The sequence below is a fragment of the Peromyscus californicus genome, unplaced genomic scaffold, assembly GCF_007827085.1.
Source record: "Peromyscus californicus insignis strain IS unplaced genomic scaffold, ASM782708v3 Scaffold_22__1_contigs__length_63687245, whole genome shotgun sequence".
NCBI lineage: Eukaryota > Metazoa > Chordata > Mammalia > Rodentia > Cricetidae > Peromyscus > Peromyscus californicus.
In genome coordinates this window covers 26,429,665-26,455,216 of record NW_026294525.1, presented here as the reverse complement: position 1 = coordinate 26,455,216, position 25,552 = coordinate 26,429,665, and the positions used below count along the sequence as shown (strand labels likewise).

The 25,552-nt window shown below is 45.0% G+C and overlaps 2 protein-coding genes across 11 annotated transcripts in view; one reads left to right on the top strand and one right to left on the bottom strand.

Annotated features, from left to right (window-relative positions):
* The first annotated feature begins 4,683 nt into the window (after positions 1 to 4,683).
* Positions 4,684 to 21,376, top strand: Hebp2 (heme binding protein 2). Of its 2 annotated transcripts, XM_052751122.1 has the most exons (5): positions 4,684 to 5,427; positions 5,900 to 6,035; positions 6,781 to 6,961; positions 19,403 to 19,504; positions 21,109 to 21,376. In XM_052751122.1, the coding sequence occupies exons 1-5, from the start codon at positions 5,305 to 5,307 to the stop codon at positions 21,266 to 21,268; spliced, it is 702 nt and encodes a 233-aa protein (XP_052607082.1). In that variant the 5' UTR covers positions 4,684 to 5,304; the 3' UTR covers positions 21,269 to 21,376. The 2 variants fall into 2 exon arrangements, with proteins under 2 accessions (XP_052607082.1, XP_052607083.1); XM_052751123.1 differs by lacking the exons at positions 19,403 to 19,504; positions 21,109 to 21,376 and adding an exon at positions 10,775 to 11,412 and having other exon boundaries at positions 4,700 to 5,427.
* Positions 21,377 to 21,478: 102 nt separating this feature from the next.
* The window catches only part of Nhsl1 (NHS like 1), a 230,131-nt gene continuing 226,057 nt past the window's right edge, over positions 21,479 to 25,552 (bottom strand). For all 9 annotated transcript variants that reach the window (XM_052751117.1, XM_052751113.1, XM_052751115.1 and 6 more), the window contains one exon: positions 21,479 to 23,487. In XM_052751117.1, coding sequence (XP_052607077.1) covers positions 22,761 to 23,487 — 727 coding nt within the window. In that variant the 3' untranslated portion in view covers positions 21,479 to 22,760. The remainder of the gene's footprint in view (positions 23,488 to 25,552) is intronic.

The window sequence follows — 25,552 nt, the reverse complement described above, 5'->3', positions numbered from 1 at the left end:
ACAGCCTACATTTTCTCCAGGACCCCTAGGATCTGCCTCCACTAAGACTTGAGGGTATCTGGAAGTGACTCCTTGGAAGGGGCTGGAATTATCCAAATACTTGCTACTGACATTTGAATGTAACATACACCATATGGGCCCATGAGATTGATCTCTTGGTCTTCAGCCAATGGCGTCATTCTGGGAGACTGTAGAACCATTAGGGGGTGGGGGCTGACTGGAGAAGTGGGCCACTGAAGCGCAGGTGGGCTTGAAGTTTTAGAGCTTAGCCCCACTTCCCATCTTCTGTTTCCTGACGGTAGATTACGATGCCACAAACCACCTCGCTCTCCTATGAGCATGCCCTCTCCACCATCTCCATGCAGTAGCTCCACAAACTAAGCCAAAAATCAACCCCAGAAGCTGCTTCTTGTCAGTGTTTTTTAAACAGCACCAATGAAAGGAATCAACACAGTGAAGAATGGAGTTAATACTGGCATGCCATTTGTGAGCCTTTGGGACTGACCACTCTGTAGGAGGAATATAGAGGAGTTTGGAGTTGCTAGGAAACAGCCGAGGTCAGTATACATGACACTTTCCAGTCTCTCCTGGACATGCACAGAACAAGGACACCTCTGGATGGCCCAATGCACACCTTCCACACTAAGGTCAGAGAGGCAGCTCTGCCGTCTTGTTATAGATCTCACATGTCCTGTTCACTGTCATGGCTTCTTCCTCCATGCATTCATGACTGGTGAGTCTCTTTGTTCAAGGGCCTCTAGGTACCGTCACTGCCTACTGCTCCTCAGTGCAAGAGAAGATTATTAAAAAAGCCTTGGGGAAAAGTTACATGTGCTAGAGAAGCTTCATTCAGGCATAAGGTAAAATACTATTGGTCATGAGTTCACTGTTTATAAATCAACAGTGTGTGTGTGTGTGTGTGTGTGTGTGTGTGTGTGTGTGTGTGTGTGTGTACACATACACATTTATATTCATTTAGTAGGGCACCTTATAAAACAAGTAAGGTACTGATTGGTTGACAAAAATGTAGCCAGAAGTTCACAGGAACCTACTCTGTATTGCCCTATAGTAAAGGTTCAGGATTCACAGATCTCAGTACTCATGGGGATGTGTGAAATGTGACTCCCATAGACATGAAGATCCAGCTACAGTGACTGTTGAAAGGCACCTGATACTTCCTTCCCCAGTTGGGATTAACAGTGGAGACCCCTTGATATAAAGGGACCCCACTGCACTTTTATTTAAGTAAATAAATACTTCGTGGTGTCACGTAAATCTTTGGTTAAGTTTAAGCTAATGGAACAATTTATCACCAGTAAGAAACTTAATGATTTTTGTAACATAGCTATAAAATTTGACAGTTCTAGATTTTATTCAACTTGTTCTAAAATACAATCCCACTAATGTGGAATAAACCTTGCCTTTCTTCTGCTCTTGTATATGACTAATCATCATTTTCAAAAATAGAAAGGCATCCTGGTGACCTGCTGGCATCTCTATGAGCTGCATATTTCACAAGTGTAACAAGAATACCTCCACAACCGGCTTGTTTTTCTGCAAATCAAATGGTCTCCCTCCCAAAAAAAGATATTCTACAGATTAAAAGAAAAAAAAACGTAACATCGTACATTACTTCCTTTTTCTCTTAAAAAAAAATAACCCTGCAATAAAATATTATTTTCTCAATTTTTTGAGGCCATCTTAAACAATAGCCCACATCTGATGCACAGATAACGTAAAAAGGCAAAATTTCTAAAATATGTCAAAACGCATTATTGAGCTTGCACTAAATAGTTCAAGCTTAACTCTGAATAATAATAGATTTGATGTAACGCCTAGACAGCAGTGTGTGGCCTGAGGCCTTTGCACAGTTCGGGCGGGGAAGGGCAAAGAAAGAAAATAGCTTAAACTACCAGGCCCAAACAATGGGCTATTTTTCAGCAGTGAGCAAGAACAGAGGACTGATCCAGGCTGTAGCAAGGGTAGAGCTTGAAAACACTACTCCCAATAAGTGAAAGAGGCCAGTCACAGTGGATCACACACTATGTGCGTCTATTGATGCAAACTGCTCAGAGGAGGCAAATCTGTAGAATATAGGATTCTGTTGCTGTGATAAAAACACTACCCAACCGTGACTTAGAAAGAAAAGGAAAGATCAGTTGGGTGCCATGGGGTTGGGACAAGGGTATGGGTCAGAAGGGAGAGTGACTGCCCAGCTTTGTGGAATTGCTTTCTGCAGTGGTAGACTCTTCTGGGATTAGACAGTGGTGCTGGGTTTGCAATTTAGTGAATGTGCTAAACGCTATTGAATCGAACACTGTGAAACACCGAATTTCATTTAATAGAAATCACATCTACAGACCTACTTGTATACCCACAAAATACTTAGAATTTTCAAAGCCAGGTAACTGCTGAGGATGTAGGGAAATAGAGCACTCACATTCTGCTGGTAAGAGTGTCAAAGGTTAAAGAACAGCTTGGCAGTTCTAAGCAGACTCACCACTGAACCCACAAATTCCACCCAGGAGGAGTGAAAAACCTATGTCCACACAGAAACCTGTACACAATTTGTGATCTTTCTTTTTTCTCTGTCTCTTTCTCTCTCTCCATATATATGTATATTGTTACACTTATATATCTTCACACATATACACCTTTACACATGTATATCTTTATATATATGTGTGTGTGTGCGTGTGTGTATATATATATATATATCTTTCTCCCTTCTCTCTCTCTCTCCCTCCCTCTTTCTTTCTCCCTCTCTCTTTCTCTCCTTCTGCCCCTCCCTGCACAAATGCTAATGGCAGCATTATTCATAACAGTCCAAAGTTGAAACAACTCAATTAACTACCAACTACTGATTGATAAACAAAATGTTTATAAAAGGCATTATTTGAACATAAAAAAAGTGATGCTACAACATGCCTGAACCCTGAAAATATTTTAAGCACAGGAAGTTTGTCACAAGGCATGTACACTGTCATGGTTCTATTCACATGCAGTGTCCAGAAGGTAGGTGTGGACTCGGCGACTTGGGGAGACTCTTACAGCATCCCAGTTCCTGGACATCTTCCAGAAATGATACAAACACAGAGTCACCCACCAGGACAGGAGGTGCAGAGTGGAGAGTCCCTCTGCTTTGTTTTGTTTTTTAGTTTTGGGTCTCCAACCAAACCCTCCAAACAAAGATAAGTGCAAGTTAGCAGCTTGCTAGAGGATGGCTCTGGGAATTAGGAGATCAGTGTCCTGGCTTGCCTTATGTTGCATAATGAACCACTACCCAAGGGTGGCTTGGGAAGGAAAGGGTTTATTTGGCTTACATTTCCATACCACAGTCCATCATTGAGGGGAGTCCACAGCCTGGAGCAGTAACTGAATCAGAGACCATGGAAGAACACAGCTTGTTCCCAGGCTTCAGCTACCTTTCCTTCCTTTTCTTTCTTTTTTTTTTTTCTTTTCTTTGACACAGCCTTGGCTGTGCTGGAGCTCACTTCATAGACCAGGTAGGCTTCGAACTCACAGAGATCTGCCTGTGTTTCCCCAGTGGGGGGTTGGGACTAAGGCCATGCATGCCACCACTCCCAGCCCCAATTACCTTCTTCATATTTCCCAGAACTACTTGCCCAGGGGTGGCACCACCCACAGTTGGGCTGGGCCCTTCCACACTAACCATTAATCAGAGAAAATGCCCCTTAGACTTGCCTACAAGCCAATTTGATGGAGATATTTTCACAGTTGAAGTTCCCTCTTCCCATATGACCCTAGTTTATACCAAATTGACAAAACAAAACAAAACAAAACTAACTGGCAAAGGGGCTGAGTAAAGACTAAAGGCTGAGGTGGGGCATTGATTAAAAAAAATGTCCTAGCATTGTAATGGTTGCATAACTCCATAAATATACTTAAAAGCCATTAAGCAGCATACTTTATTATTGATTTTCTATTTTTGAGGCATTCTCACAAAGCCAGGGGTGAGGGTGTGGTAGGGGGTGGGGGTAGTGGTTTCAAACTTGGTGTGTAGTCAAGGGTCACATCAAATTTCTGAGCTTCCTGCTTCCAAACCATAGTGCCAGGATTGCAGGGGTGCACGACCATGTTTGGTTCATTGAATAGTAGGGGCAAACTAATACACATACACGTGATGCATGAGGGAAGAGGACCTCTGAGTCCTTACCCCAAGAGCTGTGTCAGCTAGTGGCTGCTGGGACATGGAGATTTGCTACTCTTTAGGAGTGTGGGCATTGGTGGGTTCCCAGTGCCTCAAAGGATAACTTCTGTTGGAGTGCATGCAAATTGCACTAATTGAATTCAGTGGGCTAAATAAATAGTAAAACGATTTGAAGTTGGGAGGGAGATGTGATGGGGAAATCTTTAAGGGAGTTGAAGGGGAGAGAGGGAGGAGTGGATATGATCAAGATATAATTGCATACAGGTATAAAAATTTTAAAGAAAATAAAAGGATGCATTAGATATAAATTTATTTCAATAAATCTTTTGGAAAAAAAACAAGAAACCTAAGGAAAATATCTAAAAAGCACTGTTGTGTGTTCTCGCCCGCCCCCAAGTGCTGATGACATGACTAAGTGCCTCAGATCATTTCGGGGCGGGGGGGGGGGGGAGGTCAAGGAAGCAGATCGCTGGAGACTTCTCCCACAGACTCTGGGCCTCCACTGACTTTCCACTTGGAGCAGCCTTGAAAACTGTTGGGGGACCTTGGCTGCCTTACAGGTATAAATGGGACTGCTGATCCCAGTTTGGACTCCAGAGTCTAACCCACGGCATGGGTCAGAGTCAACAGCGCTAGCTCCTGGTAATCTCTGAGCCCTGGCTGCCAAGTGGCCCCCGAGGGGCAGGTGGTCTCCCTGCTGTGGCAGGGAAGAGACTGGTTTTGCAGAAGAGCGGGCGGCGTCCGCAGTCTAGGGCGAGGCGGCCGGACCGGTTCCACAGAAACCGAGTGTGCCCCGGGTCAGGCCCCGCCCACTGCTACCCACAGCCGGGCTCTGCAAAACGAAGATCTGGGCGGCAGGGACTCTGCAGGGGAACCGGGTGACGATAGGCCAGCTGGCAGATCCTGGCCCATCTCCCTATCCCTGCAGAGCTGGCTCACCGGCGGGGTGGGGACTTGGCTTCCTTGGGATCACGACGCCCCCTCCCGGCTCAGACCCAGGAGTGTCCTACTGACCCCCCAGTAAGGGCTGCAAGGCGGTGCATCCGGGGGGCGGAGACTCAGAGCAAGGTGATTAGTGCACACAGACAGGACAGTCGACCCAGGCGCGCGCCCCTCGGGAACTGTCCCTGACCATGGCCGAGGAGCCAGAGCCAGACCTCGAGGCGGCTGAGGATGCAGTGGAGCCGGCCGTGGACGCAGCGGAGCCAGTGGTGGAGATGCCGAGCTGGAAGGCTCCGGAGGACACAGACCCCCAGGTAGGTGTCATTTAGGGCCCGCAAGGGTTGCTTCTGGGCTACTTTATTATGAGATCGAAGAGTCCCATAGAGTTAAGTAAAAAGTACTATTTTAGAGCCTGCTTAAACCAGGCAGGAGATGCGTTGTTTACCTGACCCCCTCCCCCACCCCAGGTGAGAGTCTTGCTCAACTTTCTGCCTGGGGTGGGGGAAGTAGGGAGTTGCAATGGAGACCCATCAATTCTATATAAGATTTGCTTGTTTCTTTTAACCTGGCCCTACGGCAGTATCAGCTCCCCCATCCCATAGGGAGATCTCCGGAGAGTCCCTTCTTGTTTTAAAGACCGGAACCTCAGGCTAGACCTTGCGGCCCCAGCAGTCTCATGGCCCGCAGTCTCCTGGTAGACTAGGGATTAAGGTTACCCAATATTGCTGACTCTCACCTCCCGATGTCTGGGAGTTGTTTCTGGAAATTTTCTGTGTTCTATTTTAGCCTGGAAGTTATGAGATCCGACATTACGGACCAGCCAAATGGGTCAGCACTTGTGTGGAGTCTATGGACTGGGATTCAGCCATCCAGACTGGCTTCACAAAACTGAATGGCTACATTCAAGGCAAAAATGAGAAAGGTAAAAGTAGCCTCTGAGATCCCGAGGCTATTGAGTTTAAACTTACTGAGGAAATCTCGTTTGTCATAGATGAATAACCAGACCATTGAAACCCTACTGTTTTTTATACACCATTGGCCTCAGGAACCTTAGTGGTATCTAGAGAGGAAGGTCCCCAATTTTGTTGTATGAAATAAGGCTCTGTAACTAGGGAGAAGTTCTTACCTGTGGCAAATGTCTCTAATAACTTGTGAATGATAATTAGTGATACCCCAGAATAAGAAAATGTGCAAGAGAATGAGCCGCAAGTCATTAACACTCTCTTTCTCCCCCCCCCCCCACCCCATGTGTGTGTGTGTGTGTGTGTGTGTGTGTGTGTGTGTGTGTGTGTGTGTGTATGTGTGTGTGTGTGTGTGTGTGTGTGTGTGTGTGTGTGTGTGTGTATAACTTTCAGGTCTCTTAGCCTATAGGACCTCATTTTCTGAGTTGTAAAGCAAAGATGATTAATTGTCCCATGTTTTCTGTAACTTCTCCTTTAAAAAATAGAATTCATTAACCCCAGAAAAACGACGCTACAGAAAATGTAGATTACGAATAATCGTCATTTCCACCCCCACCCCTCTTTGAAAGATGAGACATTATCTCGAGGGTACATATTTATGGGGGGTGCTGTAAAGTAAATCAAGAAAGTCACATAAAAAAATGGATTGAAAGACTCCCATGAGCCACGCACACACGAAAGGTGCTTTCATCTTCCGGGGTGCAGAGATGAAATTGAAGCTGACGGCTCCAGTGACAAGCTGTGTGGAGGCCGGCTCCAGCCCCTTCAGTGAATCTACCATTACCATCTCCCTGCGTGTGCCCTCTGAGCAGCAATCCGATCCACCCCGGCCTGCAGAGTCGGATGTCTTCATTGAAGACAGAGCTGGAATGACCGTGTTTGTGCGGTAAGTGGTAGGTAATTCACAGCCCTGCTGACTGCTAACCTGGTTTTTACCTGTGTGCGTTCACCATTCAGCTCCTACGCCTGCTTCTACAGCAGGCTTTTTACCCTTCCATAAGTACAGTCAAATGCATCCATGGTGTTTTCCCACTGGCTCAGTTTTAAAATGTCACTGAGGGCTATTTCAAGATCTAATCTATTTACTGGGAAGTCTATTATATACCTTCCACATATAAAACATAGCACAAATTATATCACTCAGAGGATAGGACCACCCTTTCCTCTAATCTAGGGAGACCTGAATAATAATACCTTCAAAAAACAGTATATGATGTCATCTTAGTCTGTTCGGGCTACCACAACAAATACTATAGACTCTGTAGCTTATAACAAACAGAAATTTGGGGTTTGTTTTTGTTTTTGTTTTGTAGTTCTTTCTAAAAGTTGGGTTCAAGTTCAAGGCACCAAGAGTTTTAGTGACTGGCCAGGGACGGACCATTTTCTGGTTCCTATGAGCACCATTGATCCTCTTTGTAAGGGTGATAATCCCTTTTACGGGGGCTCAACCGCCATGACCTAATCACCCTTCAAAGGCTCTTAAAACCATCACATTTGTGATTAGGAATTCAATATAAATTTTTGAGAGATACAGGCATTCAGTCCACAGCATTCTGTCCCTAAGCACATGAACTTTGTGTCTTTCTCATACACAATACGTTCAGTTCCATTCCATTAGTCCAAGAATGTAGTGAGACTTTCCTTTGGGCCACCAGCTCACAAATAACAACATAGAGACTTATTATTGTGAAAGCTTAGCCTTATCTTAGGCTTTTCCCCAAATAGCTCTTATAACTTAAATTAACCTGTTTCTACTAAACTATGTTCTGCCACATGGCTTGGTCACCTCTCCTCTGTACCGAATGTCCAACTTCTTCAGTGTCTTGCTGACATCTCTCCTGTGGGTCTAGATTCATCCCGAGTCCCTCTCTCTCCCCAGAAGTCCTGCCTATTCTCTCCTGCCTAGCTATTGGCCATTCAGCTCTTTATTAAACCAATCACAGTGACACATCTTCACACAGTGTAAACAAATATTCTGCAACACCAGAATCTTAGCTCATTTCAGCACTGACTCAAAAGACTCATTTAAATATCCACATAAAATATGGCTGAGACTCAAGGCATGATTCATCCTGAAACAAATTCTCACCAGCTGTGGGCCTGTAAAGTCAAACAAGCTATAGGCTTCCAAAGTACAACAGCATGCATGGGAGAGACATCCTCATTCCAAATGAGAAAACAGAGAAAAAGTAATGGGCCTCAAACAAGACCCAGATCTCAAGACTTTAATCTTTTTGACTCAAGGCTCTGCCCCCACCGCCCCTCAGGTCCATCGGACTGGGGGTTGGACCTCCAAAGCTTTATAGGACAGGAGTTAGGCCCTTGATGCCCCACACAGCTGATTCCCTTGACTTTGGGTACCCCCAAGCCCAGCAAAGTTGTCATGGTTTAGAGCAGTGGTTCTCAACCTGTGGGTTGCAACCCCTTTGGGGTTGCGTATCAGATATCCTGCATGTCAGGTATTTACATTACAATTCATAACAGTAGCAAAATGACAGCTATGAAGTAGTAGCAAAATAATTTTATGGTTTGGGGGTCACTACAACATGAGGAACTGTATTAAAGGGCCATATCATTAGGAAGGTTGAGAACCTCCTTGTAGATTTAGAGTCACCTTCTTGTAGATTCATTCTACCAGGCTACAATTACATCCCAGTCACTCTTCTAATATGGTGTGCCCTCTCTCACAGTTCCGTTAGAGATAGCTGGACTGGAGACTGTCTGTGGTGGCCCAGCCCTCGCTGCTGCCCTCTGCCAGCATGCCTCTAGGAATGGGGAGACATTATTGAATAGAATAGACAAGGTCTTTGCTCTTCTTTGAAGGATCCTGTTCCATCTGAGGCTGCCAGATGGAGTTTTTTGTTTGTTTGTTTGGTTTTTGTTTTTGCATTGGCACATTAGTAAGAAAACTTATACCAATGAAGCATATTAAAAATACTTTTTGTTCCTCATTTTTAACCTTCTAAGTGAAAACCATTGTACTTGAGTGTCCTATACTTCAGCAGGTCAATGTGTTGTTGTGACTTCATCTTGGGATACTTTTATTTATGCACTTTACTAAACTTTTCTTCTCTTTCCCTTCCCATCCTTGTAGCAACCCCATCCCTCTGATCTGTCCTGTCTCTCGGCCTAGTTCTTACCTAGATCTGATCAGATTCCTTTCTGCTCAGCATCCTGTAGCATCATCCCAAAAGGTCATAGGTTAATATCATAAGTTCTTGCTTCCGGCTCCCGCTGTCCTTTTGGACCTCATTTTCTTCTTCCCTGTGACAGTGCTTTGTATGCTGTCATTTCCATTTTTCTCATCCCTCCCTCCCTCTGTTCAGGGAAAACCATCCTTCATTCTAAGACCAACTCAGGAGACGCCTACTAGCCTGGACTGAGTCCCGTCCTCAGTATTCCGAGAGCCCTTTGATCCTGTCTCTGTTAAAATACTTCTCAGGATGTTTAGACGATGCTGCCAAGTGTTGTTCTCTTTCATCGGACTATGAATGTGTAGACATCCAAATTATATTATATCCATCTGCAACCCACTTTGTTCTCTTTGGCCCGGAACAGGGCAAAGGGGGGAAGCATTTGACTGAGTGTCTGACTCGGGTCTGGTGACACACTCTTGCAGTCCCAGGTACTTTGGAGGCTTGAGGCAGAAGTTAACTTAAACCTGAGAGTTCTGCCACAGCCTGAGCAACTCAGACTCCATCCCAGAGTGCGCAGCAGCAACAACAGAACAAAAGAAACACGGCACACAGAAGTCCAGCTTGGTGGCACACTTCCATAACACTGGCTCAGTTACGAAGGTCATGGGCTTGAGGTTAACACCAGCTACATAATGTGGTCAGGTTTCTCTTTGGGCCACCAGCTCGCAAATGACATGGAGACTTTTAATAATATGATGAAAATTCAGCCTTAGCTTAAGCTTGCCCATCTAGCTCTTATAGCTTAACCTGTTTTTATTAATCTACAATTTACCATGAGGTTTTTTTTATCTTTCTGTCATCCTGCACCTCCTGTTTTCTGTGTCTCCTGGCATCTCCCCTGCACCTTGATTATCTCTTCCTCTTCCTTTCTCTACCCAGAAATCCCCACCTATTCCTCCTGCCTAGCTCTTGGCCGCTGAGCTTTTTATTACACCAGTCACAGAAAATACATCTTCACACAGACTACAAATATCCCACTACAATAATATAGTGCCTCTAAGGGTTGCCTGAGCTATATGGCAAGACTCCCTGATGCATAGTGACTTTCAGGGCAGCCTGCATTGTGTATAAGAGAGAAAGAAGGGAGAGAGAGGGCTGGGGAGGGAGATGAGGGACTTGGAGTGTGGAAGAGGAGTAAGTGTCTGAGGGCGTTTCTGCATGGTTCTCTAGATTGCAACATCAGCTTGTTTCTGGGAAGTTCCTAGTAATGCACTTGGGTCCTATCCTACATACCCTCAGTGTACATTTTAATAAGGCCTTAGGATGACTTGTATATGTTAGTCTGCACAAGAAGATGTAAGTTCCAATATGTCAATGGATGGGACGTGAGAGTTTCCTTGGGTCTCTCCTAAGTGAACTTCATGAGCCTGAGCAGGAAGGTCAGTGGATGCCTGGAAGTCACTTCATCGAGCCTTTAGGGCCCCAGACTCTGCTGTTCATCTCAGACTAGCATTGGTATCCATAGTAAAATCACTCATGCCCAATCACTTTCTCCTCCGTAGGTCTTTTGACGGATTCTGCAGTGGCCAAAGGAATCAAGAACAACTTTTAACATTAGCAAACATTTTGAGGGAAGAAGGAAAAGCTTTCAACGAAAGGGTCTTTTATACTGCCGGCTACAGTAGTCCTTTCCAATTACTTGATAGAAATAACGAAGTGTGGCTGATTCAGACAAATGAGCCCTCCAAAGAAAACGAGTAAGAAAATGAAGCTCACTGCCAGGGGCAGAACTCCTGTTGAATGCAGACATCAACAGCACCTTAAGTGAAGTGTCTAGTGTCTTCATAATATAAATACCTGATATGCAGGATATCTGATATGTGACCCCCCCCCCCAAAGGGGGCCACAACCCACAAGTTGAGAACTGCTATTCTAGGGTGTCTTACCCTAGATACCATCCCGAATCATGCTTATTTCCAGTGTGCCTTTTTGAGATGCTTTATTTAGGTTCAGGTACCAAGATAAATCTATAAATGGGTCCTAAGAGAGATAGCCTCTGTTTCTGTGAGGATCCAGGGCAATGCCCATGCCATTTCCCTCTTATCTGGGCTATTACTATCAAGTTGCCTTCTTCTGCTTGGACTTAGGACATTTGAATGCTCTACCTTCCATATAATAGCAATAAAAATGTTCAAGATTTTTCCTGTGTAGAAGTAAAATTAAGTAGTCTTACTGCTGCCTTGATTACATTTTTTGGTTGAATCCATGCCCCCATCCAGCTACCGGTCCCTGCATAAAGGAAGCTCTTACCTTCAAGTGTTGACAGAATTTGGAGAAAGAAAATACACTGATGAAATGATGAGACTTCCTCTGCCACTTGACAGGTGTGCCTTTTGAAGAAATACACCCAAACACCTAATTTTTGTATTCACTGGAATTTTTGAAGTATTGCATGTAGTCTTTCTAGAGGTTTTATGGAAATTCTTACTCCTTCCAAGTGTGGGTTGCTGCAAAATCAAGGAGGTTGGAAAGCCTTGCCTCCTTGGACTGTCAGGTCTTACTGTTGGCAAGATCAAGTCACATTCAGGTTCCAGGCAGCTGTCATAGGAAGGACCCTCATGCTAAGTGGGCTCCTGGGATAATGACTTTCAGAGCAGGGGGTAAAGCAGGTTACACCTCAGGAATGTCCTGATAATTAAAACTGCTCACAAATGACACGGTTCTACTTCTCATTGACTGTGTGAGCAGAGATCACATAGTCACTTGTTGAGAAAATTCATAGAGGCAACTGAGGAGTCAGTAGATTGGATCAGGTGAAATGATGCATGAGATTCCTCCAACTTTAATGTTACAAGGTGTTTTTGTAAAATTAAACTTTCTAGAACAGTGTTCTCGACCTTCCTAATACTGCCATGTTGTGGTAACCCCCCTCCAACTTCATAACTAATTTTGCTACTTTTATGAATCATAATGTAAATAATTTTGGATATAGATGTTTGCCAAAGTGGTTCCAACCCACAGGTTGAGAGCGCTGCTCTAGACCATGATCTGCCTCCATAGTTATGAGTTTCTAGGTAGTCTATTTTGAATACCTCACCTGAATTCTCACAGTCAAACCTCAGAATAATCACCATGTGAGCATCATTATTTTATAGAAGGGGAAACTAGGTACATTGCCCCAGGTAAAACTGTAAGGGCAGAGTTTGACCTGGTTTTTCCTTTCATTCCCTTACCAGGCCAACTGAGGTAATAAGCTTCCTGCACAGAAACGTTTGAGATGGTTGTTTTTGATACAAAACAAGCTACATTTTTTTAAATTACCGCAGATAAAAAAAATCTTCAATTCTCAACATTATTTCCTTGAGTTGCATGTTGAATTTATTGATTTCTTACATATCTATGCTTGCCAAAAAGAAATTACTTTTATAGCTTGGATATATATGATCAGTAGCTGGGGGATGCCTTTAGTCTCTGTTACTGATGAAAGTCCACATCACTGATGTCTTCTGTTAGGAGGCAAATATTTCCAGTATTTAACCTGCAGTCCTATATGAAACATGCATAATTTCCATTTTAAATGAGGGGAACCTATTTCTGATAGCTAAAATGGAAAAATGTTCCAAAAAACCCCGATTTTTGCCCCATTCAAGCTCAAAGTATTCCATTTTCCTCTTCCTTTGTAAGCTAAAACCATTTCAACCACAAATTGGTAGGTCCAGACAATGCTTTTCACAGCAGCAAGTTGGTTCATTTCATGGCTCACACTGATTGTGAAGCATCCTTTGTGTTAACATTTCTCCTTATGTCTTCCCTCCTATCTATGGGAGACATGTTTAGACTTTTTTTTTAAGATTTATTTATTTATTATGTATAGTGTTATGCCTGCATGTATTCCTACATGCCAGAAGAGGGCATCAGATCTCATTACAGATGGTTGTGAGCCACCATGTGGTTGTTGGGAATTGAACTCAAGACCTCTGGAAGAGCACCTCTGAGCCATCTCTCCAGCCCTAGACTTGACTTTTCTAAATCTCAGTCTTCCTCTTTGCTGTTGGTCTAATTTTGCTCCATGAACGAAGACCCTGTCTTCTCTGCAAACTCAATGCCTCCAATTACACCCAAAACAGACTCCGGTTTTGGAAACCCGATTCCCCCACAAGAAACCCCACTTTTTCTTGACTCTCATATAGGACAGTTCCCAGCTTGCTTGCTCATACTACCCCACCACCTTGCCTCTTTATCTAGTTGCCCTGGAAAGAGCTGACCCAAGGCTTCCTTGGAGCTTCGGACTATAAGGCCACATCTCAGGAATGAAGGTGGCCAGTCCCATGTGCCCTTCACTTTCCACACAACCGTGTGTGTCTTCCCAGGTAAGTCAGGGTTTTGAAAACATAGCTCTTTGAAAAGAACTCATCGAAACGCATAGCATTCACTCATCTCTTCACAGTTACCACTTAGCTTCTTAAAAATCTCAAATCTGCCTCCCCCAACACACAAGTAGTTTCCTGACATGGCATTTATTTTCATGGTTCAGGTAACTGTGGAGTCCCTACTCTGTTCCTGGGACAGTGCTCAGGGTCCCTCATCACTGACTTGCTATTCACTAGCTTCAGCAACAAGGTTCATTTATGTACTGAGTCCAGCTGCCTGCTGAAAATACAGTCGTGTTCATGAAGCATGGGGGCCCCATCTCAATGGACTTTGCTTCCTAGACAGGTGAGAAAGTTCAATGAAATAAGATGAGCTGAAATTATGACAAGTGCTATCAAGAAATGATGTGAGGGTTGCTGGGCAGAGACTTCCATCAGTAAAATGTTTGCTATAGAGACAGGAGGACCTCCGGACAATGTCCACATTAAAAATAAAAGCAAGCAAGCAAACAAACAACAACAACAGATGGACGTGGTGGCATGGGCTGGGAAGCTCATGCTAGAGAACTGGAGACAGGCAGAGTCTTAGTGCTCTCTGGCCAGCCTCTAGGCTATTTGGTGAATTTGAAGCTAGTGAGGGACCTAGTCTCAAAATCAAAACAGAACAAAAAAACCAGAGTGAACATGCCCTGATGAGAAGACAGCCAAGGTTGTTCTCTGGCCTCCAAATGTACACACATATCCATGTGTGTTCCCACACCCCTATGGGCCTGTTCACATATGAATGAACAGAGAGAGAGAGACAGAGACAGAGAGAGAGTGTGTGTTGAAATGAGCCTGTGAGACAAAGACACGGAAGGTTGTGTGGCTGGCACAAAGCATGGCCAGGGAAGGTCTTTCTGAAGAAGAACCTTGGGAAATGAGAATGATAAATGCTAAGGGGGCAGAGGGTACAACTTGGGTAGATGTGACAGAGGCAAAGGAAGAGGCTGTGTTCAGTGCCCACACTAAAATGCTGTACATGCTGCTTGCTGAACGGGACAGCTGGGCTTCTAGGGCACCGACTCTTCGGATAAAGAAAACTGCTGACCTTGCATGGAGTTTCAGAAAGCCTAGAGTCCAGGGATTAAAGGGCTTTCTAAAGCATTTATGGATTGAGTTGAGGCTAAGGAGGTGCAGTTTCCAGAGCTGGGGTGCTACTGAGTGGCCTGGTTCAGAAGTGGGGTTAGAGATGTGAAGTTGTCATCGATCTGTAGACTATTCCTTCACACTGTGTGAATATATGTCACTGTGACTGGTTTAATAAGGAAGCTGACTGGACTATAGCTAGGCCTGATAAGGTTAGGCTGAGGAACCAGAGAATGCTGGGAAGAAGAGGGACAGAGTCTGGGAGTTGTAAGGAGACGCCGAGAGAAGCCAGATGGGCATGCATACTGAGAAAAGGCACCAAGCCATGTGGCAAAGCAAAAATAAGAAATTTGGATTCGTTTAAAATGTAAAAGTTAGTTAATAACAAGCCTGAGCTATTAGCTGAGCGTTTATAATTCATATTAAGTCTCTGTGTTGGTTATTGGGAAACTGGTTGGACAGAAACTTCCACCTACATTGTTCCTACTGCCCCTTGTTACAGCGACCTGAGAATGGCCACTTGTTTTCTGAGATTTGGAGTTGTGGTAGAGAATCGCCTTCAGATAGGCTGAGGGAAGAACTCAAAGCAGGAACATGAGGCAGAAACCATGGAGGAACACTGCTTAGTGGTTTGCTGCCACTCCTGGCTAGCTCAGCTACTGTTCTTGTACAGCCTAGGCTCACCTGCCCAGAGCTGGCATTGCTCACAGTTGGGCACTCAACTAGCAATCAAGAAAATGTCCTCATAGGTATGCCCCCAGATGCACACACAGGCACAGATGCGCACACAAAATCAACTATTACAAGTCCTTCACCCATATAGCCAAGCAGACAAATCTGAAGGTCAAGTGTGGACTCTGATGGCAAAACTAGCTAACTTCCAGCCAATGTCCAGATCTGCAGTGCCTAGACAGAATCAAACGTGGGAGGCTGAAACACAGCTGAGCCTTCCTAGATCAACTCAACTAGCACTAGACTCAAGAAAATGTCCTCACAGGTATGCCCACAGAGCAGTTTGATGAAGGCAGTTTTTTTTTTCAATTGAGATTCCCTCTTCCCAGATGCGTCAAGTTGACAACCATGATTAACCATCACACCCACTATACGCAAGAGCCGAGGCCCTATCCCCAGCACCTCAAGAAACAAACACAATCACAAGGACCTGAGGTCAATTCCAAGAACCACTTGAAAAGGGCCAGGTGTGGTGCTTCACATTTGGAATCTTGCTGGTGAGGAGGTGGATTCTGGGAGATCGCCGGGGTTCGGTCAGCCAGCTTAGCCTACCTCACGAGTTTCAGGCCAATGGGAGCCACTGTCTCAAAAGTTAAGGTGACAGTACTTGAAGAATAACACCTGAGGTGGGCTTCTGGCTTCCACGTGCATATACACACATGCACCCCCCCACACACACACAACTATGCAGATGTATACACAGGCACAGATGCACACACAAAATCAACTATTACAAGTCCTTCACCCATATAGCCAAGCAGACAAATCTGAAGGTCAAGTGTGGAGCCTGATGGTAAAACTAGCTAGCTTCCAGCCAATGTTCAGCTCTGCGATGCCTAGACAGAATCAAACACGGGAGGCTGAAACACAGTGAGAACAGGCGGATCTATAACCCCTCCCCCCACTTTCAAAAGCCCAGGTCTCTTACACCGGCTGGCCTTGAACTCCTTATTTTCATTCCTTTTCTGTTGCTGTGCTAAGACACCATAACCAAAAGCAGCTTACAGAAGAAAGGGTTCATTTGGGCTTACCTTTCCAGAAGAATAAGAGTCCAAGTATGGTAGCAAGAGGCTGGCATTGGGGCAGGAACAGGAAGCTGAGAGGTCACATCATCAAAAAAAAAAGCAGAAAGCAGAGTGAACCAGAAGTGAAAAGAGGCTTTAACCTCTCAAAGTCTGCCTCCAATGATGTATTTCATCAAGCCGGGTTCCTAAGCCTCGCCAAACAGCACCACTAACTAGGGACCGAGTGTTCAGATCTTTGAGACTAGGGAGCAGTCTTATTTAAACCACTATACTGAATAGGACCTTGACTTTCTGATCCCCTTACCTCCACCTCCCAGGTGCTGAGATTTCAGGTCGGTAGCACTGGGGGACAAAGCTATCCTCTGAGCCAAACTGCTGCCATCTTTTGGAGTCCAACTGGGCCCGCTTACCAGAGATCATCACAACTGGGCTTGTTGTACTCTTTATGCTCCCTCTTGGAAGGAAGGGATGGGGCGGGTCATTACCCTCACCTGCCTAGCCAGCCCTCCCAACCAGTTATATCCAATTCTGCCCTAATCACTTGTGACCGGAGGCTCTGGGAGGGGCTAGAACATGTAGGTGGGACAGATGAGGGGAGGGGAGGGGCCTCCATGGGGAAGTGAAGTCATCATCCCAGCTGGGTGTAGACTTTCCAGGGTGGGTACTTTAAGGCCACCCACACTCCTGCCTCTAAGTAAGCCTAAAAATCTCATTGGCTCTGCTGGGTAAGCTTTGGTGAAATTATACCCTAGCTTGTTCTTGGCACCTCAGGAGGAAGAGTAGACACTGTTTGTCACTTTCCAAGGGAAGAAATCTTAGCAACAATGAACACACCTGGTTTACGAGGTGCTAGGGTTCAAATCTAAGCCCTGATGCATGGTAAGGAAGGATTCTAGCAGCCGACCTACATCCCAGCCCCAACCACACCATTTTGACTCCCTAGAAGATTGTGAACATCTTGAATCTGCAGGAGGACCACTTTCAGTCATTAAAATGCAGAACTACCCAAGACTCCTTCCTCTGCCCCAGCATAAGGAAAGGTGGTATGACGTTCTTTCCTCCATAGAGCAATAGGCGCCCCTCGAGAACTGGCCCCGCCCCTTCTCTCGGCTTCTAGGTTTGTAATCAGACTTAAACTCCACCACAACCTGCTGAGGCTGTGCTGCCTCTGATTAAGGAACCTATGTGCCAAAGATGCTGCAGAGCTCAGTCACCATGTTCTGGAAGGGGGTCTTCCTGGAGAATCCCCCTGGGACTACGTTCTAAAACAGTGGTTCTCAACCTGGGGGGTCACGACCCCCCTTGGGGGGTTGAATGACCTTTTCACAGGGGTCGCCTAAGACCATCAGAGAACACAGATATTTACATTATGATTCATAACAGTAGCAAAATTAGTTATGCAGTAGCAAAGAAATAATTTAGGGTGGGGGGGGTCCGCAACACCATGAGAAACTATATTAAAGGGTCGCAGCACTGGAAGGTTGAGAAACTTTGCTCTAAGGACACTTGATCAAAGACATCAGGTTTGAAACACTAAATAAGGGGGCGTTTCTTGGGATATCTCTCAGGAAACAGGATTTAACACCATGAGAAACCCCAGAAGGTAGTTCAAACTCACAGCCTACAGTGGGCTCCTAACAGCTTAGAAAAAGTGACAGAAATATTGAAAGGCCAAGATTTGTTGGGCACACAGCAGAGGAAGGAATGAAAGTCATCAGGGAAGAAGGCATGCTAGAACAGGGACCCTGAGCTAGACGCCCCATCAGAGAATTATGTATGAGGACAGGACTTCATTATTCACCAGGACCATTGGAAAAACTGGGAGGAAAGACTGAGGTGGATCTCCGCTGGCTTGTTAGAACAATGTGGATGATGAGGAGACCATGATGGATCAGGCAGCAATAGGAAGGGCAGAAGCCAGGTGTGGTGATCATGTAATGCTGACCTCGAAATGATGGTCAAGGGGGCCTGGTCTGTAGAATATTATTTGAAGATGTGTTACACTTGTTTATGCTGTGGAACATTTGCTTAATGATGTAAAGATGTATTGCATTCTTTTATGTTGCATTTGTTTAACTCTGTGAAGCTGTGTTGCTTTGCCTGTCAAAAACACCTGATGGTCTAATAAAGCGCTGAATGGCCAATAGCGAGGCAGGAGAAAGGATAGGCGGGGCTGGCAGGCAGAGAGAAAAAATAAGAGAAGAAATCTGGGAGGAAAAGGAGGAGGAGCCAGAGAGCAAGGAGAGGAGGATGCTAAAGGCAAGCCACCCAGCTACACAGCCAGTCACAGAATAAGAGTGAAAGTAAGAGTTATAGAAGAAAAGGAAAAAGCCCAGAGGCAAAATGTAGATGGGATAATTTAAGAAAAGCTGGCTAGAAACAAGCCAAGCAAAGGCCAGGTATTTATAATTAAAATAAGCCTCTGTGTGATTTATTTGGGAACTGGGTGGCGGGCCCCCCAAAAGAGTAAAAACAATTACAGAGACAAGCAGATCCCTGGTGCTCACTGGCCAGACAGCCTCACCTAATCAAGCTCCAGGTTCAAAGAGAGACCCTGTCTCAAAAAACAAGATGGAGAGCAACTGAAGACATTCAGCATCAAACCTCTGATCTCCACATCTGGGTATGTGGGTGCATTCTCTCTCTCTCTCTCTCTCTCTCTCTCTCTCTCTCTCTCTCTCTCTCTCTCTCTCTCATGCAATGGAAGAACTGCAGTGCCGGTTCATTGTACTATGAGACTGAATTGATAGCTTCTGGAGTACTGGAGTGCTATAGAATGCTGGGGGAGATGGAATCATGAGACCTTAAGTGGTACTGTGCCCCAAACTTGGATCCTATAAGAATCGCTGCATTATAAAGCTGGCAGAGCTGGCAACACCCATCATAAAATGCAAATGATGAACTCTCACCAATATAAACACTTATTTGCATGTAGGCTGAGGAGAACATTCGTGTACAAACAATGGGATCTGTCTGGTATGTCATCTGACTCCCAGGATACCAGCTATAGAGTGCAGTGTATCGCCTGTGGGCGGAGGTAAGGGAGACACTGAAATGCCTTTTTTCCCTTGTCGTTGTAATTCCTCAAATGAACAGTTATAAAATGTCTAATACGAGCCTCACTCACGAAAGGCAAGCCCATCCCATCCTTTTTTTTCAGCTATTTTTTGATCTGTAGTTAGTTGACTTCATGGATACAGAACTCGTGGATATGGAGAGCAAATGTGTGTGTGTGTGTGTGTGTGTGTGTGTGTGTGTGTGTGTTCATTCTTGCCCCCACATGAAAGGTGACAGATTTCAATTAAAATTCGCCATAAATACTCAAAGAATGGCAAGCCACCCAAAGTGAAGACTGTTCCCACCGGTTGTGGTGGAGCACGCCAGTAGGATTTGCTGAAGGAGGCGGAGGCGGGAGGATCATGAGTTCGAGGCCAGCCTGGGCTACACATTTTGGGCTGGAGAGATGGCTCAGAGGTTAAGAGCACTGGCTGTTCTTCCAAAGGTCCTGAGTTCAATTCCCAGCAACCACTTGGTGGCTCATAACCATCTATAATGAGATCTGGTGCCCTCTTCTGGCCTGCAGGCATACATGCAGACAGAACACTGTATACCTAAATAAATAAATCTTAAAAAAAAAAAAAAAAAAAAAAAAAAGACTGTTCCCAACAGACAGACCAAATACTCACTTATTTCTCTGTAATCCTTAGAAAAATGAAGTGGAAATTTATCCCTGGTGCTTTCTAGCTTTCCGGCACGAGACGGGCCATCCGCTCTGCTCCCGTGAAGCTTGGAGTATGACCTAGCTCACTGGCAGAAGTGGTCCTCACTCCAGGAAAAGCAGCAAAGCCGAGGACATGCCATGAGCCTAGATTCTTCTTGCCCTGTATATTACTCACATCTGTGAAACCGCATCCCTCCACAAACCACACCAGTTAAACGACTGGTCCATCCATCACTCACGCTTTAGGATGCTCTCTTCTGGTGGTTTTCCTTATGTCTTTAGAGGCACTACCCAATGCCTGTGATAGTCTGTCTTCTTTCGGCCCCCACCCCCAGCACCGTCTGGGTCTCATTGCTTTTCACTTCATATACAGTAAAGTACTCAAGGATTCTGCAGCAGTAGAACAATTACACAGAAAGTAGAGATAAAACTGTCCAGGGGGATCAAGAGGAGGGATGGGAGGTGGAGAGAAGAGGGAAGAGATACGGTATGAGGAAAAACATGTTCAACAAACAATAGGTACTTTTTTGAAAACTTAAGAAACTTTAAAGGTACATACAAACAAAAAAGTTTCAAATATTGACTTTATAATTGTTTTATTCAAAAACAAACTTAAAAACCTAATAAATATCTTTAAAATGGGGATTTAAAATCATTTTATAATTAGTTCTAATGCTGTTCACCTTGCCTTCAAACAAATAATTGATATATTAAGTTCAAGATTTTGGATATCCACATACATTCTAATATTTTTTAGGTATGCAAAAACCCAACATGACCTTTCTAAGATTTACAAGAAATGATCTGTGTGCCCCCATGTGGTTGAAAATTGACCCAAGGTGTGTGTGTGTGGGGGGGTATTCCCGGGGCCACGTGTCATGTCGTTTGTGGCTGTGTGAAGTGCTTTGATTTCTACACAGACTGAGAAGAGTCTTCATTCTTCCCTGGAAGATGTATGTGAAAGGGCATCAAGGGTTCTGCATAGGAAGCCTTGTGATGCTTTGGCCTGTGCGGTTCGACTTCCAGATATTGTCACACGTTGTCAATGGCAACCCACAGCAGCTTCGGAAGCTCGTGTAACCACCGTGAGAAAAAGCAAGAGCGTGGTTTATTCTGGATGCATACAACCTGGAATGGGGCAAGGGGCACCGGGGCGTCATAGTAAAATAAATACTTCGCACACTTTGATCCCAATTCTAAAGCATGTTGGAATTCTGATGGGCAGAACCAGGAAGGGACTCAGAGACTCAACTCATACAAATACCAAAAAAAAACCCCACACAAATCAAATGGTGCAAAAAAAATCTTTTTAATCTAAAAATTCATTTCCCAGGGCTAGGTAATAGCCAACCCCTACCAATTTTATCATCAGTCCCTTTCACTAACAAGAGTCAGCATTTTCTTCAAAGTGAGATAATAGATAATAGATTTTGGTAAACCTTCTAAGTCAGGACACGGTGCCGTAAGCCGTTCAGGGGAAAAAAAAATAGCTGTATTCTTTTTCTTTGGTATAACCAAAAGGATATCCAAAAGTTAGCAAATGTCGACGTTTCAAGTGACAGACTGCCACTTGGAAGTTTAAACTCTGGTTTTAAAACACAACAACTCTTTTTAAAGGAAAAAGCTCCACCCACAGTTCTACAGTGCACGTTTTCTGGTTTAGTTCTGAAAATATTTTGTTTAAGAAGCAGGAAACAAACCCAGCAGCATCACTCACTCCCTGTCTCCTCTCCTCTCAGGAGACCCAGCTCTTCTTGCCTCTCTTACCTCATTCTCTCCTACACCAACCATCACCTCAACTGGCAAGGGCTTGGTTGCAACTCTAGGGAATTTATGTTAAAAAAACAAAAAAACAAAAACAAAAAGCATCCACCCATGCTTCTGACATCAGGCTAGAAGTGTGTGCAGGAGGCACAGGACACAGCCTCAACACGCCCATTTGTGTTTTTACAAAAGGAGGAGGAGGAGGAGGAGGCAGCCAGCAGCAGCAGCAACAGCAGCAGCAGCAGCAAGGCCCCTTCCCCACAAAAGCACCCGGACCATTGAGTTGCTTAGCCATTTCCCAGCCTCTTCGTGGTTTCCCTGTGTGTCTCGAGCTATATAGTGTGTGTGCATCCATGTTTAGAACCAACCCAATGCCTCTTAGAAGTAACAGCTTCAAGTCTCTGCTTAGTGAACTTACTCATTCCCATACCCATAATGCTTTGGAAGCAGTTACCATCATGGTCCAGAAGTCTCCACGACTCGTTTTTACCTTAACTCTGACTTTTTTCTCCTAATTCTATACACAATGTTAGTGTGTGTATGTGTTAGAATGAGGGCGTTCAAAATACACACATATACACACACCCGGCATTTTTGGGAAAAACAAACAAACAAACAAATAAACAAAAATCTTCCCCAGGAAGCACTTTCAGAAGTTGAAGCTTCTACTTGCTTTTAAGCCACGTGGCGAGTGAGTCCTAAGTGACCCGCAAGGCTGAGACCTCCCCAACACCAATGCTGAGTGGGGTCCCCACAAGCCAGGAAAAGGCCACATAGACTTCCGAGAGTGATGCACTGCCCGCCCGCCTCACTCAAGAGAGGCAGGTTCTGACCCTAACTCTTCAGTACCCCCACAGTGCTCCGAGAGACCTTTGCCCTCTGCCCTCCCCAGCCCATCCACAGAGGCAGGCTCCTCCCTACACAGCAGGCTGTCCCGGTCCACCATCTGGCCCTCCAGCCTGTCCAGAGAGCATCCCCTGGCAGCATCCAGGGCCCTGTGCTCTCTGTTGTCCGCCGGCTCGGTAGGTTCTCCCTCTCCCTCGGAGATGACGGTCATCGGGCTGCTCTGGATGCGGTTCCGCATGCTGTACCTGCTGCTGGCCGCAGAGGGTGGCGTCCGGCTGCGGCTGTACCGAGGGCCCGAAAAGGACAGACTCCGAGGCATCAGACCTTCGTTCTTGGCCCACTCCTCCTGGGCCCTCCTGTTCTTGTTGGGGGAGCAGCTGGACGGGCTGTCCGGGACGTCTGGCGAAGGCTCCGACCTGGATCTCTGGAATCGAGGGTCCGTGGACTTGAGCATCTCCGCGGCCGACATGCGAGCGCTGGTGTCCGAGCGACTCCCCTTCTTCAGCAGCAGAGCTTTGAAGCTGTCGCTGCTGGTAGCACTCTTTTTCATGCTTCTCTGAATGGACCCGACTTGCTTCGGAGAGGCCAGGCTAGGGGCAGCACCTGTGGGGGTCACTGGCGGGGAGGGGGAGTGATTCCGGGTGTGATCATCTTCTGAGTCTTTCCGGCCAAGGACTTTCCTTTTGGATCTAAAATAAAACAAAATTGAGACTAAGGTCAATCCTCAGCAACCCTTGCTGCAATCACCTGTCATCTTCCGGTCACCTCACTGAAGACACAGACAGACAGACACACACACACAGGTGCATGGACACGAGTAGGCACACACGCCAGACACACACACACACACACACACACACACACACACACACACACACACACACACACACCTACCATTATAGATGAGCCCAAGAGCCTCTCTGATATTATTTACCACCGAAGTCAGGGCACCAAATGCCCCCTCCCCATGACAGCAGAATGCGCCTTGAGTATTTTTGTTCAACAGTTCTGAGCAACAGTTAACAAGAGCAATGAATGAAATAAGAACAGCTTCAAATTATGGAGCTGGAAAAGAGTTTAGAAAGGGTCTAGTCTAATTGTGTATTAAATAAAGAAACTGAAATCTAGACAATGATCCCCCTCCCCCCCCCCCCACACACACACTCTTAGCACAACTCAGTCTTGATGGACCTTCTTTCCATGTAACTACACGTCTATATTGCTTACACTGATTACCCACCCATCAGAGCTACTCTGCCTTCTCAATCTTCCAGACACTAACCTGGGCCATGATGTTCTGATTTGGTTTTAAATGGTGAGTGTGCTGAGACACACACACACAAAAAAAAACCCACAACCATACTCTCTGAAATTTAGGGCCTTAATTGTAGATATAGAACTAAAAGGGATGGCAAGATTTAAAAACAAAAAACAAAAACAAAAAAACCCTGCTGTTTCTCAGGGGCCAGCTGCCTCTAACAAAATGAGTTAAATTTAAACTTCTGATGTCTCTGATTACTGTGTGTGTGTGTGTGTGTGTGTGTGTGTGTGTGTGTGTGTGTGTGTGTATGTGTGTGTGTGTATGTGTGTGTGTGTGTGTGTGTGTATGTGTGTGTGTGTGTGTGTGTGTGTGTGTGTGTGTTTAAAGATGATGGCTATAACAGGCATTTAAATAGTTAACGACGGCTTAAAGTCTAATTACTTCAATAAATATAAAAATGTCACACCTCAACTGGTGTTCTACACTTTCCATCTGGCTTTAAATCTGAAGAGAATTAATTTGCATGATAAAACTGGAAAGCAATGCTTTAGTTTGGATAGTCTTTATATATTACATCATGAATTTAGGTGCTGAAGGACATGAACGTAAAGTTCTAAGTGCCCCAGGCTTCGGATGGACTCTGATTACATCTGCTAATTTGGTACTAATCCCCCAACAGAAACCAGCACATAACCGAGCTCTTCTCTTTTCAATCCATTCCGAAGGCTACTTGGCCTCTAATTCTCCCACGTGGGCAGAAAATAATACAAACTGGCTGATTTCTGTGTCTGTAATAGATATCACTGTCCCTGTGGCAGAAACCACACATTCCTCGGTGCCTTCTGAAGGCTGCCAAAATCAAATATAGAAGAGACCCTTGGAATATTTTTAGGAAAAAATCTGCAGTAAGTTGGCTCCTCAACCGTTGGATTTCCTCAAGACTGAGTATTTAGTACACACAGCAACTTGGCAACACACATCCCTGTGGCTTGTGATTATAAATACAGATTCCTGTATATTTAGAAACCCAATGCATTCCAGCCTAAATGAAAGACATTAGGTCTCAGAAGAATTTCCTAACAGTTCAGTTTCGATTGGTTTCATTTAATTCAGAAAATATTTATTGAGGGCTTAGTATGTGTCTAACATGGCTACAGTAGAAACATCTGCATCAACCTCTACAAAGGTCACTTAATTTGCTTTCGAAAGATACATTTCTCATTCCCCTGTTCCGAGAAAGAACTAGAAATCTATCTCCCTGTTTATTTCTAATGAGATCAGAGAAACCAGTGACGGTAAAGGGGTTGGTCTTCAGGGTCTTTTAGACCAATACTATAGCTGAGAGATAAGATAAAGACATGCACATAATTCTTTGTCGTCTCAACTCGGTAACTCAGATTCCAGCTTGCTTTCCCCACGTCAGACGCTTCTATGTTGCACAGAGTTCCAGCGAAGGGTGGGACTTTGTTCTACGGCGTGCAACAACCTCTTAA

Bases quoted from the DNA above. Each gene is read 5' to 3' on its own strand.
- Hebp2 (XM_052751122.1), top strand. From the start codon at position 5,305: ATGGCCGAGGAGCCAGAGCCAGACCTCGAGGCGGCTGAGGATGCAGTG. The intron at 6,036-6,780 runs GTAAAAGTAGCC...TCCGGGGTGCAG, and splicing joins TCAAGGCAAAAATGAGAAAG to AGATGAAATTGAAGCTGACG. The intron at 19,505-21,108 runs GTAAGGGAGACA...ATTTCTACACAG, and splicing joins TGTATCGCCTGTGGGCGGAG to ACTGAGAAGAGTCTTCATTC.